The 12,817-nt window shown below is 45.2% G+C and overlaps 2 protein-coding genes across 4 annotated transcripts in view; one reads left to right on the top strand and one right to left on the bottom strand.

Moving 5' to 3' along the window:
* The window catches only part of LOC144697903 (uncharacterized), a 60,947-nt gene that overhangs the window by 33,822 nt on the left and 14,308 nt on the right, over positions 1-12,817 (top strand). The window lies entirely within an intron of this gene.
* Positions 7,571-12,578, bottom strand: LOC144697024 (uncharacterized). 3 transcript variants are annotated; one of them, XM_078568797.1, is made up of 2 exons: positions 12,451-12,578; positions 7,571-8,845 (listed from the first exon to the last, which is right to left on the bottom strand). In XM_078568797.1, the coding sequence occupies exon 2, from the start codon at positions 8,734-8,736 to the stop codon at positions 7,699-7,701; it is 1,038 nt and encodes a 345-aa protein (XP_078424923.1). In that variant the 5' UTR covers positions 8,737-8,845; positions 12,451-12,578; the 3' UTR covers positions 7,571-7,698. The 3 variants fall into 3 exon arrangements, with proteins under 3 accessions (XP_078424923.1, XP_078424922.1, XP_078424924.1); XM_078568796.1 differs by having other exon boundaries at positions 7,571-10,854; positions 12,451-12,485; XM_078568798.1 differs by lacking the exon at positions 12,451-12,578 and adding an exon at positions 10,366-11,352 and having other exon boundaries at positions 7,571-8,837.

The following is a 12,817-nucleotide window of genomic DNA, read 5'->3' as shown; positions in this document are numbered from 1 at the left end:
CCCCTGCCCCAATCTCTCTCCGCCCCCCCTGCCCCAATCTCTCCCCCCCGCCCAATCTCTCCCCCCCCGCCCCAATCTCTCTCCCCCCCCAATCTCTCCCCCCCGCCCCAATCTCTCCCCCCACCACCCCAATCTCTCCCCCCCCGCCCAATCTCTCTCCCACCCCCCCCCATCTCTCTCCCCCTCCCCGCCCAATCTCTCTCTCTCTCCCCCCCCCGCCCAATCTCTCTGTCTCCCCCCCCCGCCCAATCTCTCTGTCTCCCCCCCCGCCCAATCTCTCTGTTCCCCCCCCCGCCCAATCTCCCTGTCCCCCCCACCCCCCGCCCAATCTCCCTGTCCCCCCCACCCCCCCGCCCAATCTCCCTGTCCCCCCCACCCCCCGCCCAATCTCTCTGTTTCCCCCCCCCGCCCAATCTCTCTCTCTCTCCCCCCCCCGCCCAATCTCTGTCTCTCTCCCCCCCCGCCCAATCTCTCTGTCTCCCCCCCCCCGCCCAATCTCTCTGTCCCCCCCCCCACCCAATCTCTCTGTTTCCCCCCCCCCCCCCAATCTCTGTCCCCCCCCCGCCCAATCTCTCTGGCCCCCCCCCCGCCCAATCTCTCTGGCCCCCCCCCGCCCAATCTCTCTGGCCCCCCCCCGCCCAATCTCTCTGGCCCCCCCCCCGCCCAATCTCTCTGTCTCCCCACCCCCCCCGCCCAATCTCTCTGTCTCCCCACCCCCCCCCGCCCAATCTCTCTGTCTCCCCACCCCCCCCCACCCAATCTCTCTGTCTCCCCACCCCCCCCCGCCCAATCTCTCTGTCTCCCCACCCCCCCCCGCCCAATCTCTCTGGCCCCCCCCCCCCCGCCCAATCTCTCTGCCCCCCCCCCCCCCCCCGCCCAATCTCTCTGCCCCCCCCCCCCCCCCGCCCAATCTCTCTGTCTCCCCACCCCCCCCGCCCAATCTCTCTGTCTCCCCACCCCCCCCCGCCCAATCTCTCTGTCTCCCCACCCCCCCCCGCCCAATCTCTCTGTCTCCACCCCCCCGCCCAATCTCTCTCTCTCTCCCCCCCGCCCAATCTCTCTCTCTCCGCACCCCCCCCCCCATCCCGCCCGCCCGCCGTAAAAGGAGTTTCCAAAATCCATCCCTATCAGTCCAGGATCGAAATGCACAACATTCTTTCCTCCTGCTGACAGGGACAGGGATGACCACGCATGCGCCCTGCTGCACATTGATCCCGCGCAACATGGCGGCCGTTAACCCGGGCCAGTGACCACAGGAAGCTCAGCGGCTCCAGGAAACCCGATACTGGGCTGAGAGCTTCTTATTCTGCGTTTGACACTTTCACTGGGTGTTCACGGAGCCTTTCCATCCACTCACTGCGCTCATCGCTCCCTCCGACACGCAGTTACCTTATTGGCTGCAGAGACGACATTCAGGTACGTTCCCTTCGCTATCACTCCCACTGCGCATGCTCCAAACACTGGGCTGTCCTGCACTTGCGCACTGGCCTCCTGTGGTCTCGATGGGGGACATTCTCAGCCGCGCGGGCTGCTGGGGAAATATCCCGCCATTGTAGATAAGACATGGTTTTCGTGATTTCTTTGCTGTTACCGGGTGCAGACTGGGACTAAAGAACCACAAATAAAATTAGAAAACAGGTTATAGAGGAACCCAAATGCACGGGCCATTATCCACTTCCAAAGAAGGGGAATTGGAATTGGTCAGGAATTAAGAGTCACCAAAACAGTAGAAATAATTGTAGAATCCATCCCCTGTTGAACTCACATGTGAGCTCACTAGTATGTCAGCAGGTGCGATGAACAAGTGAGTCTTTTCCTATCAAATGGAACATTTAAAAAGACTCTCTACAGTAAAAATGTGCTGATCATGCATGAAACCCTTTGAACAGTTGGAAAAATAATAAAATGCCCTTGCTCTCATGAAATATGTCAACAGCCGCTCTCTGATGTGACTGTGCTGCTTTGTCAGTAAATGGGATGACCAAGTGCATCTCTTTCCACATTCAGCTGCTGAGCGGTCAATCTGTGGTGTGACTGTATCATGAGTTTGCAACTCTGACAGGGAGTTTACTCCCTTCCCACAGTCAATGACTTGAAATTTTATAGCAGCTTAACGGTATAAAAACGTTCCAAAACCCTTCACAAGAGTGTTAACTGTCCTCACATTAAAATGGATGATTGCTGACATTTCTATGCTCGAGTGTCCAATTTAGTCCCAAAACACAGCTGTAATTTCCATACAATCAAAACAGGAATGCACAAATATTACTGACACAAATCAGTGCCTATGAAAAATGGTCTCTTATATTGTATAACACACTGATGGTTGTGAAACCGCAGATCCTCTGGCTCTGTATGATCCAAGCCTTCATTGACCTGTTAGCAATATAACATATACTGGAATTATTTGTGTATTTCATGATTGTTACATCACACACATTTATTTCAGTCAAATGCCTTATGGCTGATGGTTTACCAGACAGATTAATTCCAATAATCTTAAGTAACTACTGTTTTCTGTCTTCTAGTTTTGTTTCTTTTGTTTTTGCATTCAGTCAATCTCATTTTTATTTCCATGGGCACTTGTTGCTTGTATTTTCCCTATTAATTTCTTCTTTATACTGTTTCTAAATCCATTTCCCATCTGCTTTATGCCTCACCATCCTAACCATTCAGACAATGTTCCCAAAGTTGGTAAGAATGTAAGATGTGCCAAGCAGTATGGTGTAAGCATTTAATCCGTTATGTGTCTGCCATTTTCACCAGTGTCTCCCTGTCCTCCTGAAGTTTGTTATTATCCTCCTCACTGTTTCTTATATTTCTGAGTTTTGAAACACATGCAAATTTTGAAATTCTGCCCTGTGTACCCAAGTCCACATCATTGATATATATTAAAGAGAGCAGTAGTGCCAACACTGAATGCTGGGGTCACACTGCTGAAAACTTCCCTCCATCCTGAAAAACAAACGTTTCTGATTTCTGTTCCTGAACCAGTTTAATATACAGGCAGCCACTACCCTTTTAATCTGATGGGTTTCAACTTTGCTGACAAGTCTATTGTGTGGTACTATACTAGCCACCATTTTATCCACCAAGGCATCAACTCCAGTACTTTATACACTCTTGCTTGATGAAGTTGGTCAAATACAAATTGCTTTTAACAAATTCATGTTGGTTTCCATTTATTAATCCATACTTTTCCAAGTGGCAATTGAATTTAGCCCGGATTATTAGCTTCATCATTGCCCCACCACTGATGTTAAGCTGATTGGCTGTAATTGCTGTGTTTATGAACAGGGGTGTAACATTTGCAACCTGTCAGTCCTTTGGCACCACTACTATATAAGGAGAATTACAACATTGTGGCCAGAGCCTCCACAAGTTCCATCTGAAGGACACTGTCTTTCACAGTGTAGCAGTCCCTCAATGTCACACTGTCAGCCTAGATAATGTGCTCAGGTATAATAATAGTTCCTGTTGCTATCGATGTGGATCATTAAGATAATGTCATCCAGTCCTGGTACGATGATATCATGAAGACCATTAAATAAGAGCGGAGCCTTAGTGGTGAAAACAGTTTTGTTCGAGATGGTAGCAAGTCCATCGCTTGTAAATCTGTAAATGAAACTAATGGAAAAGAAAGCTAGGGAACACATGAACATCAGGAGTAATGTTGTAAATTGTGAAGTTGTGCAATATTTATGGCTCCTTTTAGATATTGTGCAATATATGTCCTATGACATTGCAGCAGCAATGATCAAAGTCAGAGAAATATTGGACTACAGAGTCAAAACAACATTATACTCTTTCTCCTTGTAACCCACCTTAGAATTCTCTTCATCAACTGGACCATCAATATAGAAGAATTTGCATCTCCTGTAATTACAAGAGGAAAGTTAGTGGCTGTAATTATCCCAGGATTATGCCCTGTATTGTACACTATCTCTAAATGGGGCTGATAACCCAGGGTGGCAATAGATTGCTCAATGTTAATGTTTTGTTGTTGCCTCTGTGCCAAATGTTGTTCAGTATAGATTTAAGGTTCAGAGAAAGAGGTGGAATTACATGGGCAAAACTGCTTGTAGTCTTTGGAGGGTAATGTTTCTTTGAATTTCTCAAACAATGTGGCCCTTACAGGCACCAATACTTTATCCCCAGTGTTAGTCAGGTTGGTTGGTGTCCACCCAATTGGACAGGAAGTTTCCCTATGTGTATCTGTTTGTGTGGGTGTTGGTGTGTCCATGGAAAGAGAGAGAGAGATTCTTCATTCAGAGATTCTTCATCCAGCGTGTATCACAGGCTGACCATGTGCGTGTAAAACCTGACATCTACACAACCAGACCCCACTTCTCCTGGAACACCATGAAGAGTCTGCAGCTTTCCAGATCCCTTCCTCTCCCCTCACTATGACCCTCAGATAGTTTACAAATTCCTTGTGTGCATCATCCTACAGCACCACTGGAGCCTTATCAACAGTTAGCAGTGGGATTGCTGCCAGCACAGGAATCAGTTCTGAAATACCGTGACTCTGGTTTTTAGACTTCCTGCAGTAATACACTGAGCCAGATCTTCTCATCTAACACCAATCCATATTCCCATCCGAGTTCCAGACTTTTTTGTGATTGTAATAGAAAATGTAATGCAATAGAAAACACATATCATTTAACCCCTCCAAACGTGATTGAGCACTCACCACCACCACCCCCACCCGAACTACAATGGGGTAACACTGGGAAAACATCTGGGAAGCACTGATTTGAACAACCTCTTTCTGGACTTAAATGCACTTATCTCATGACTCATCTCACTATCAATGTCACATCTCCCTGAAATTGAAAGCAAGATACTGCAATGCTGGAAATCTGAAACAAAAACAGAAAATTCTGGAAAAACTCAGCAGGCCTAGCAGCATCTATAGAGAGAGAAACAGAGTTAATGTTTAGAGTCCATATGACCCTTCTTCAGAGCTGGAGAGAAGTAGAAATGTGATGAAATTTATACTGTTTAAGGGGGGTGGAGCAGGTGAAGCTGGATAGAAGGCTAGCGATAGGTGGGGGTAAAGGAGAGATTGACAAAGATGTCATGATCAAAAGGACAAAGGGAGTGTTAATGGTAAGGGCTAAAAAAGGTGCTGATAGTAGCATTAAGGTAAGAAAGCAGAATGTGATAATAGCAGAACAAGGGTAAGCCCACAACGACACCTGATAACCATGAATAATAATAACTTCTATCAGGGAGATAGAACAGGGAGATGTGACATTGATAGTGAGATGAGTCATGAGATAAGTGCATTTAACTCCAGAAAGAGGTTGTTTAAATCAGTGCTTCCCAGATGTTTTCCCAGTGTGACCCCATTTTAATGCCTCAGACTTTGTGTGACCCCAGAGTGAAAATTTGAGGGTACACAAACTGTTGAGTGGGGTTGGAGGGATTGTTGATGTACTTGGGCTCTGATTATTAATATAATAGCCTCCTGGTTATTCATCTTATAGGATCCTGATTCTGGACACAATTGGAAAATGACTTTAACGTAATAGGATCCTGATTATTGATGCCATAGGACTCTGATTATTAATTGAAATAATTCTGATTATTAATGCATTGGCATCCTGATAATTGCAATAATTTCCTGATAATTGAACCAATAGGCAGCTAATGATTAATGCAAATGGAACTGTGTAATTAAATGTAATTAGATCCTGATTATTAGTGTAATAGAATCCTGATTATTAATCTCATAAGATGATTATTTATACAATAAGGTCCTGATTGTTGATGAAATAGGCACCAGACTATTAATGTAATGGAATCTTGATTATTAATGTAATAGGATCCTCTTTATTGATGCAATAGGATTCTGATTATTAATACACTATGATGCTGATTATGAATATATTTTCCTGATTATTAATGTATTATGATCCTATTAATACATTATGATTCTGATTATTAATATATTATGATCTTGATTTTTAATATATTATCCTGACTATTAATATATTACAATCCTGATTATTAATACATTATGATCCTGATTATTGAAGAAATCAGCTTTTCAGAAAACATGAACACTGACCTTTTCACGAGCTTTTTCTGCAGCAGCAATTGGGCCTCAGAAAGTAGTCCATTAGGCCATGTCCACCAATAAAAACAAGAACCGGCTTTTAAATCTTTTGTCACATTCTAAGCATTTAAACCCTCTCTCTCTCCAGTATGAACTTGCTGGTGTGTTTGAGAGCTGAATGACTAAGCGAATCCTTTCCTACACATGGAGCAGGTGAACGGCCTCTCCCTGGTATGTTTGTGCTGATGAATTTCCAACTCAAATGAGTACTTTAATCCCTTTCCACTGTCCCCACATTAACATGGTTTCTCCCCAGTGTGACTGGGCTTGTGTCTTGACAGGCCAGATAATCGGCTGAATCCTTGTCCAGGGATATGGGGAAAGAGTGGGGAGAGTGGGATTAACCGGATTGCTCTTTGAAAGAGCCAGTGCAGATTCGATGAACCAAGTGGCCTCCTTCTGTGTTGTACACTGATGAGATTCTATGATTCTATAATAGGATGATGATTCATAATAAACACCTTACGATCAAATCATAGAGCTCACAAGGTGGCCATTCAGCTCATTTTGTCTGTACTATCTCTCTGAAAATGTTGACATTCTGTCCCACTCCCCTGATCTTTCTTCGAAGCCCTGAAAAATCTTTCCTTATGAAGTAAAAGACCAAATCACTTTTGAAAGTTACTATTGGATCTGCTTCCACCAGTCATTCAGACAATGTGTTCTAGATCATCAGAACTCAGAGTAAAATAATCTCTCCTCATCTCCATCCTGGATTTTTTGCCAATTATTTTAAATCTGTGTCCTGCAGTTACCAACCATCCTGCCAATAGAAACAATTTCTCCCTATTTGATGAAAATTCTTCAAAAATGCTCACACCTCTATTAAAATCACTCCTTAATCTTCTCTGCTCCAAAGAGAACCATCCCAGATTCTCCAGTCTCTCCACATAACGGAAACCTCTCATCCCTGATACTATTCTGGTCAATTTTCCGTGTACTTTCTCCAAGGCCTTGACATCTTTCCTGAAGTGTGATGCTCAGAACTAAACACAATATTTGAGCTGAGGATTAAAAAGTGATTTATAAAGATTCAGTGTGACTTCCTTGCTTTTGTACTTCATGTCTCCATTAATAAATGGAGGACCCCATTGTTGAGGGAAGTTGGGTGGTCAGCAGTTTAGTGAGAATAGGGTCAAGGGAGCAGAAGGCAGGTCTCATGAACAAGATGAACTTTGAGGAAGTTAAAAGGTAGGAGAGAAATTGGAGAAAGATGCAAGTTCAGGGCTCGGAGAAGGAAGAACTTTAGATAGTTTTTTCCCAGTGGACGAGTGAAAAGGAGAGAAGCAGCAGAGGCAGCTGATCAGATTGTCTCAATCTTCATGACAAAGAAGCTCCATGAGCTCCTCACACTTGTTGGGAGGTGAGGATGGAGGAGACAGGAGAGAACTTCAAAAGGAACTAATGTGTTAGAGATATTAAGAAGATTCAACACACTGTGTTGAATACAAATCTAATTTATTTGACTTTTATCCAGAAAACTAACCATGATAACTAGGCAGGAGTTTATTAATGTCAGTAAAAATAGACAGCAATGAACATGGTTCATGGATGTGATTAACAGCAAAATCCAGTCACTGTAATTGTTTGTAAACTCGCTGGTGACTCATCAGGGTGGATGACCAAGTGAATCTCTTCCCACACACGAAGCAGATAAATGGTCTCTCCGCACTGTGAACTCGCTGGTGTTTCTGCAGGTGGGATGACTGAGTGAATCCCTTTCCACACATGGAACAGATGAATGGTCTCTCTCCAGTGTGAACTTGCTGGTGTATAGCGAGCTGAGATGATTGCCTGAACCCAGTGCCACACTGAGAGCATCTGAATGGTCTCACATCAGTGTGAACACGTTGATGGCGCATCAGTTCCCCAGAACTTTTATAGCACTTTCCGCAGTCTGGGCATTTAAAAGGTCTCTCATCAGTGTGAACTCGCTGATGCCTCAGCAGGTTGGATGACTGAGTGAATCCCTTCCCACACTCGGAGCAGAGGAACGGTCTCTCCCCAGTGTGAATTCGCTGGTGTACAGTGAGTTCACATGTTTGCCTGAACCCAGCCCCGCTGTGAGAGCACCTGAACGGTCTCTCTTCAGTGTGAAAACGTTGATGGGACATCAGTTCCTCAATACTTTTATAGTACTTCTCACAGTCTGTGCATTTCTTGTCGGTGTGAATTTGCTGGTGTCTCATCAGGTTTGATGAACAAGTGAATCCCTTCCCACACACACAGCAGGTGAACGGTCTCTCCCCAGTGTGACCTCGCTGGTGTATAAGCAGGGTGGATGACTGAGCGAATCCCTTCCCACACTTGGGGCAGATGAACGGCCTCTCCCCAGTGTGAACTCTTCGGTGTGTCAGCAGGTCAGATGAATTAATGAATCCTTTCCCACACTCGGAGCAGGTGAACAGCCTCTTCCCAGTGTGAACTCGCTGGTGTTTTCGCAGGTAGTTTGACTTTGTGAATCCCTTCCCGCACTCAGAGCAGGTGAACGGCCTCTTCTCAGTGTGAATTCGCTGGTGAATTTCCAGCTCAGATGGGTAATTGAATCCATTCTCATAGTCCCCACATTTCCGTAGTTTTTCCACAGAGTGAATGGTGCTTTTTGGTTCCATGTTCAAAGGCTGATGATATTCAGGTCCTGATGAATTGGGCAACTCATTCCGATCCTGATGTGATGTTTAGTTTGAGTTTCTGAACTGCAAATCCTCCCCTTCTAATCTTCTATGCAATTGATTTAAAACAGAAAATAGGGAGTGATAGAACCCACATGTACCAAAGGCAGGTTGTGAAACTGAGCTGAATGAATCTGGTAAGTTGTGCAGCCGGAACTAGGAACAAGTGACCATGAAAACTGCTTGATTGTCGTAAAAACCCAACTGGTTCACTAATGTCCTGCAGGGAAGGGAACCTGCCACCCGTTCTAGGCCTACACAAGACTCTGGACACTATGGGAGGAGAGAGAGAGAAGTGGGAGAGGCAGGTAGTAAATGAGAGACCAACTCAACCATAACTTTGACAGAAACTCCCAAACCCTCAACCTCCACCACTTGAAAGGACCAGGGTAACAGGTGTATGTGAACACCATCAACTCCAAGTTCCCCTCCAACTCACGCACCATCCTGACTTGCCTGACATCCAGTCCTGGATGAGAAGAAATTTCCTCCATTTAAATATTGGGAGACATTGTCTTCAGTCCCTGTGGTAAACTCCACTCCCTAGTCACCAACTCCATCCCTCTCCCTGAAAACTGTCTGAGGCTGAACCAGACTATTCATGATTTTTATGTAATATCTGACCCCGAGATGAGTTTACAATCACATTTCAGTGTTATCACCAAGACTGCCTATTTCCACCTCAGTAACATCGCCTGACTCCACCCTAGTCTCAGCTCATCTGCTGCTGAAACTCTCATCCATTCCTTTGTTACCTCTAGACTTAACTATCCTAACACTCTCCAGGGTGGCCAACCTCTCAGTAATCTGCTGCCCGTGTGCTTACTCACACTAAGTTTTGTTCACCCATCATCTCTGTGCTCACTGACTGACAAAGGTTCCTGTTTAAGAAGCACCTACATTTTAAAACTTATAGCCTTATTTTCAAATTCCTCCCCAACTGTTCCCTATCTCTGTGATCTCCTTCCGCCTCACAACCCTCCGAGATATCTGCACGCATCTAATTCCAACCTCCTGAACATTCTTGATTTTAACTGTTCCCACACCTTCAGCTTCCACGACTGAGGAATTTCCTCCCTAAACCTCTTTGCCTCTCGACTTCGCTTTCCTCCTTTAAGATGCTTCTACCTATTTCGCCAAAATATGGTCACCTGCCCTAACATTTTCGATGTGTCTCGGTGTCAAATGTTGCTTTGAAACATTTCTGTGAAATGCCTTGGAATATTCTAGTTCATAAAGGCACGATATAAACACACATTGTTGTTGTTGACTTGGACATATATCACTGTTCCTTCATCATCGCTGGGTGAATAACCTGTAACTACTCATCTAACATCATTGAGGAAGCACCTTCACCACACGGACTGCAGCGGTTCAAGAAGGTCAAACATCATCTTCTCCACAAGCAACTGGGGATTGGCAATATCTGCTGCTGGCCTTGTTAGTGACACCCAATCCCAAGGATAAATTTTAAAAATATGTATATGTAAAGTAGATTGAAAGCATCTACAGAAATACTTTTCCCTAAAATAATACTCTTTTACATTGTCTGGACAGTGTCCGTTCAACAACCTTATCTCTCCTGAAATCTACCTCCTTCGACAATTTCACATTGGAAATTTCTGGGTCCGACTGTGTTCCAAAGTCCTTAGGGTTAAACCCAGCAGCTTCTCCTCCAGCTCAAACTGATGCAAAAAAAGGTTTTCAAAAGGGAACTGGATAATCACCTGAAGAGAAAAACACAATTGCTGGACTATGAGGAATGGGTAGGGGAGTGGGGCTAACTGATTTGGTGTTGCAGAGAACCAGAATGGGCATGATGGGCTAAAGGGCCTCCTGTTTTTTGTTATCATACTCTGATTCTATTAAATAGACCTGCACTGAAGGCCAGGGACTTCTGTAACAGCCACACTGCTACAAACTGGCTCTTCACTGGTCTGCCTGTGTCTCTGAACTCTGAGTGCCACCTGCAATAAAATAACAGCAAAATACTGCAACTGATGGAAATCTGAAATAAAATACGAAAATGCTGGAAATACTCAGCAGGTCAGGCAATATCTGTGGAGAGTTAACATTTCAGTGTGTTAATGAATTATGGGCAATAAAAATGGTGCAGAATTTGATGGTCATTATAAGCTCAGAAATGGAAGAGAAATGGACCATAACACAGGAAAAACAATTCCTGGCTGAAAGATACTGTGGGAAGATAAAACTGGTAAGCCAGCAGCACATGGTTGAGGGAAGGGCGGCCGTGGAAAATGCATTTTTACGTGGTCGGTGAAAGTAACAGTGAAATACTAAACATAACTAAAATATACCCATTAATTAGGCAACAGCAGAGAGGTGATCAGCGAGAGCAGAGGTGAAAAAGAGCAATGGATGGACATGGATTCAGATCCACTGTGAAGGTGTCACACCAGCCCCAGAGCCATGGAACCTCTCACAGATAACAGAGCATAGCATTAAATGCTCTAAATTGTAGATGGATGTTGAATAGCAATTCCACTGTTTTCAATTTTAAAATCTCCTGCTGGAGCCTGCAGATGGAAAGATATCAGAAGCACTGGAGTCAGAGAAAAATCTTCCAGTTGTGGAAATACCCGGGAGCGGGGTGATGTCACCGCGCAATTGTCGGTGTGTGATGACATCACAGACACAAATACAGAACATCTGGGTCTGTGCAAACCAGTGGTCACCACACATAATGAAGGATGTGAAGGTCCTTGAGAGAGTGCAGAGGAGATTTACCAGAATGGTTCGAGGGATGAGGGATTTTAGTTGGAATGTTAGGTTGGAGAACTGGGGTTGTTCTCCTTGGAGCAAAGGAGATTGAGGAGAGTTCATAGAGGTGTACAAGCTTATAAGAGGTTTAGATAAGGCACATAAAGAAAAACAGTTCCCATTATCTGATTGTAAAAGGATTATGAACACAAATTGAAAATTTTGATTTTGAGCAAGAGGTACAGGGGGAATGAGAGTAAAAGCTTTTTTTACACAGTGAGTGGTGATGACCTGGAACTCGATGCTTAAACTCAAAGGCCGATGATATTGAGGTTCTGATTAATCGAGACTTAATGTTATGTTTGGTTTTGAGTTTTTTGTCTCCAAACCCTCTTCTAACCTCCTGTAAAAGTAGTTTCCAAAATCCATCCCTGTCAGTCCAGGATAGAAATTCACAACATTGATATACAAAATTATGAGGGGCATAGTGTAGATAGGAAGAAACTTTTCCCTTTAGCGGAGGTGTCAATAGCCAGGGGGCATAGATTTAAGGTAAGGGGCAGGAGGGTTAGAGGGGATTTGAGGAAACATTATTTTCCCCTAGAGGGTGGCTGGAATCTGGACCACACTTGCCTGACGGGGGTGGTAAAGGCAGAAACCCTCACAACATTTAAGAAGTATTTAGATGAGCACTTGAAACGTCATCGCATACAGGGCTATGGGCCAGGTGCTGGAAAATAGATAGGTGCTTGATGGCCGGCACGGACACGATGGGCCGAAGGGGCTGTTTCTGTGCCTGTTTCACTCTGTCTCTGACATTCCTGCTGACAGGGAGAGTGGTGACCGCGCATGCGCAACCCCCATGCCGTTGGCGGCCGTTAACCTGAGCCTTTCACCGAGAAAGATACCGCTCCGTTAATGCAAACGAAGTACCTGAAGCTTCTTGTTTGTGGCGTTGAGGCCTCCACTGGGTGTTTGTGAAGCCTCTCCTCCCACCCACTGCCCCTAACGCTGCCTCCGCTTATCCGCCTCCTTCCCGCCTGAAGATGGGAGAAACAAGCGTCCGTCCCTGGACATTACCCGCACTGCGCATGCTCCAGATTGTAATGGCTAGCGAGTGATTGATCGGCACCGGACCAATAGGAAGAGGGGGCGAGGCTGGCGGACCGATCGTGTGCAGCTGTCCTCCACCCAATCGGAGTGAATGAGGGGCGGAGCTGAGCCCAGTTCTCCCTCATTGGCTGAAACTGCATCATTTTGAAAGCTGATTTGTCTCAAACTCCAGGAGAAAACTGGACCT

Source organism: Cetorhinus maximus, chromosome 23, assembly GCF_964194155.1.
Source record: "Cetorhinus maximus chromosome 23, sCetMax3.hap1.1, whole genome shotgun sequence".
Taxonomy (NCBI): domain Eukaryota; kingdom Metazoa; phylum Chordata; class Chondrichthyes; order Lamniformes; family Cetorhinidae; genus Cetorhinus; species Cetorhinus maximus.
This window is presented reverse-complemented; position numbering and strand designations above follow the sequence as displayed.

Coding starts and splice junctions, on each gene's coding strand:
- LOC144697024 (XM_078568797.1), bottom strand. CDS start 8,736: ATGGAACCAAAAAGCACCATTCACTCTGTGGAAAAACTACGGAAATGT.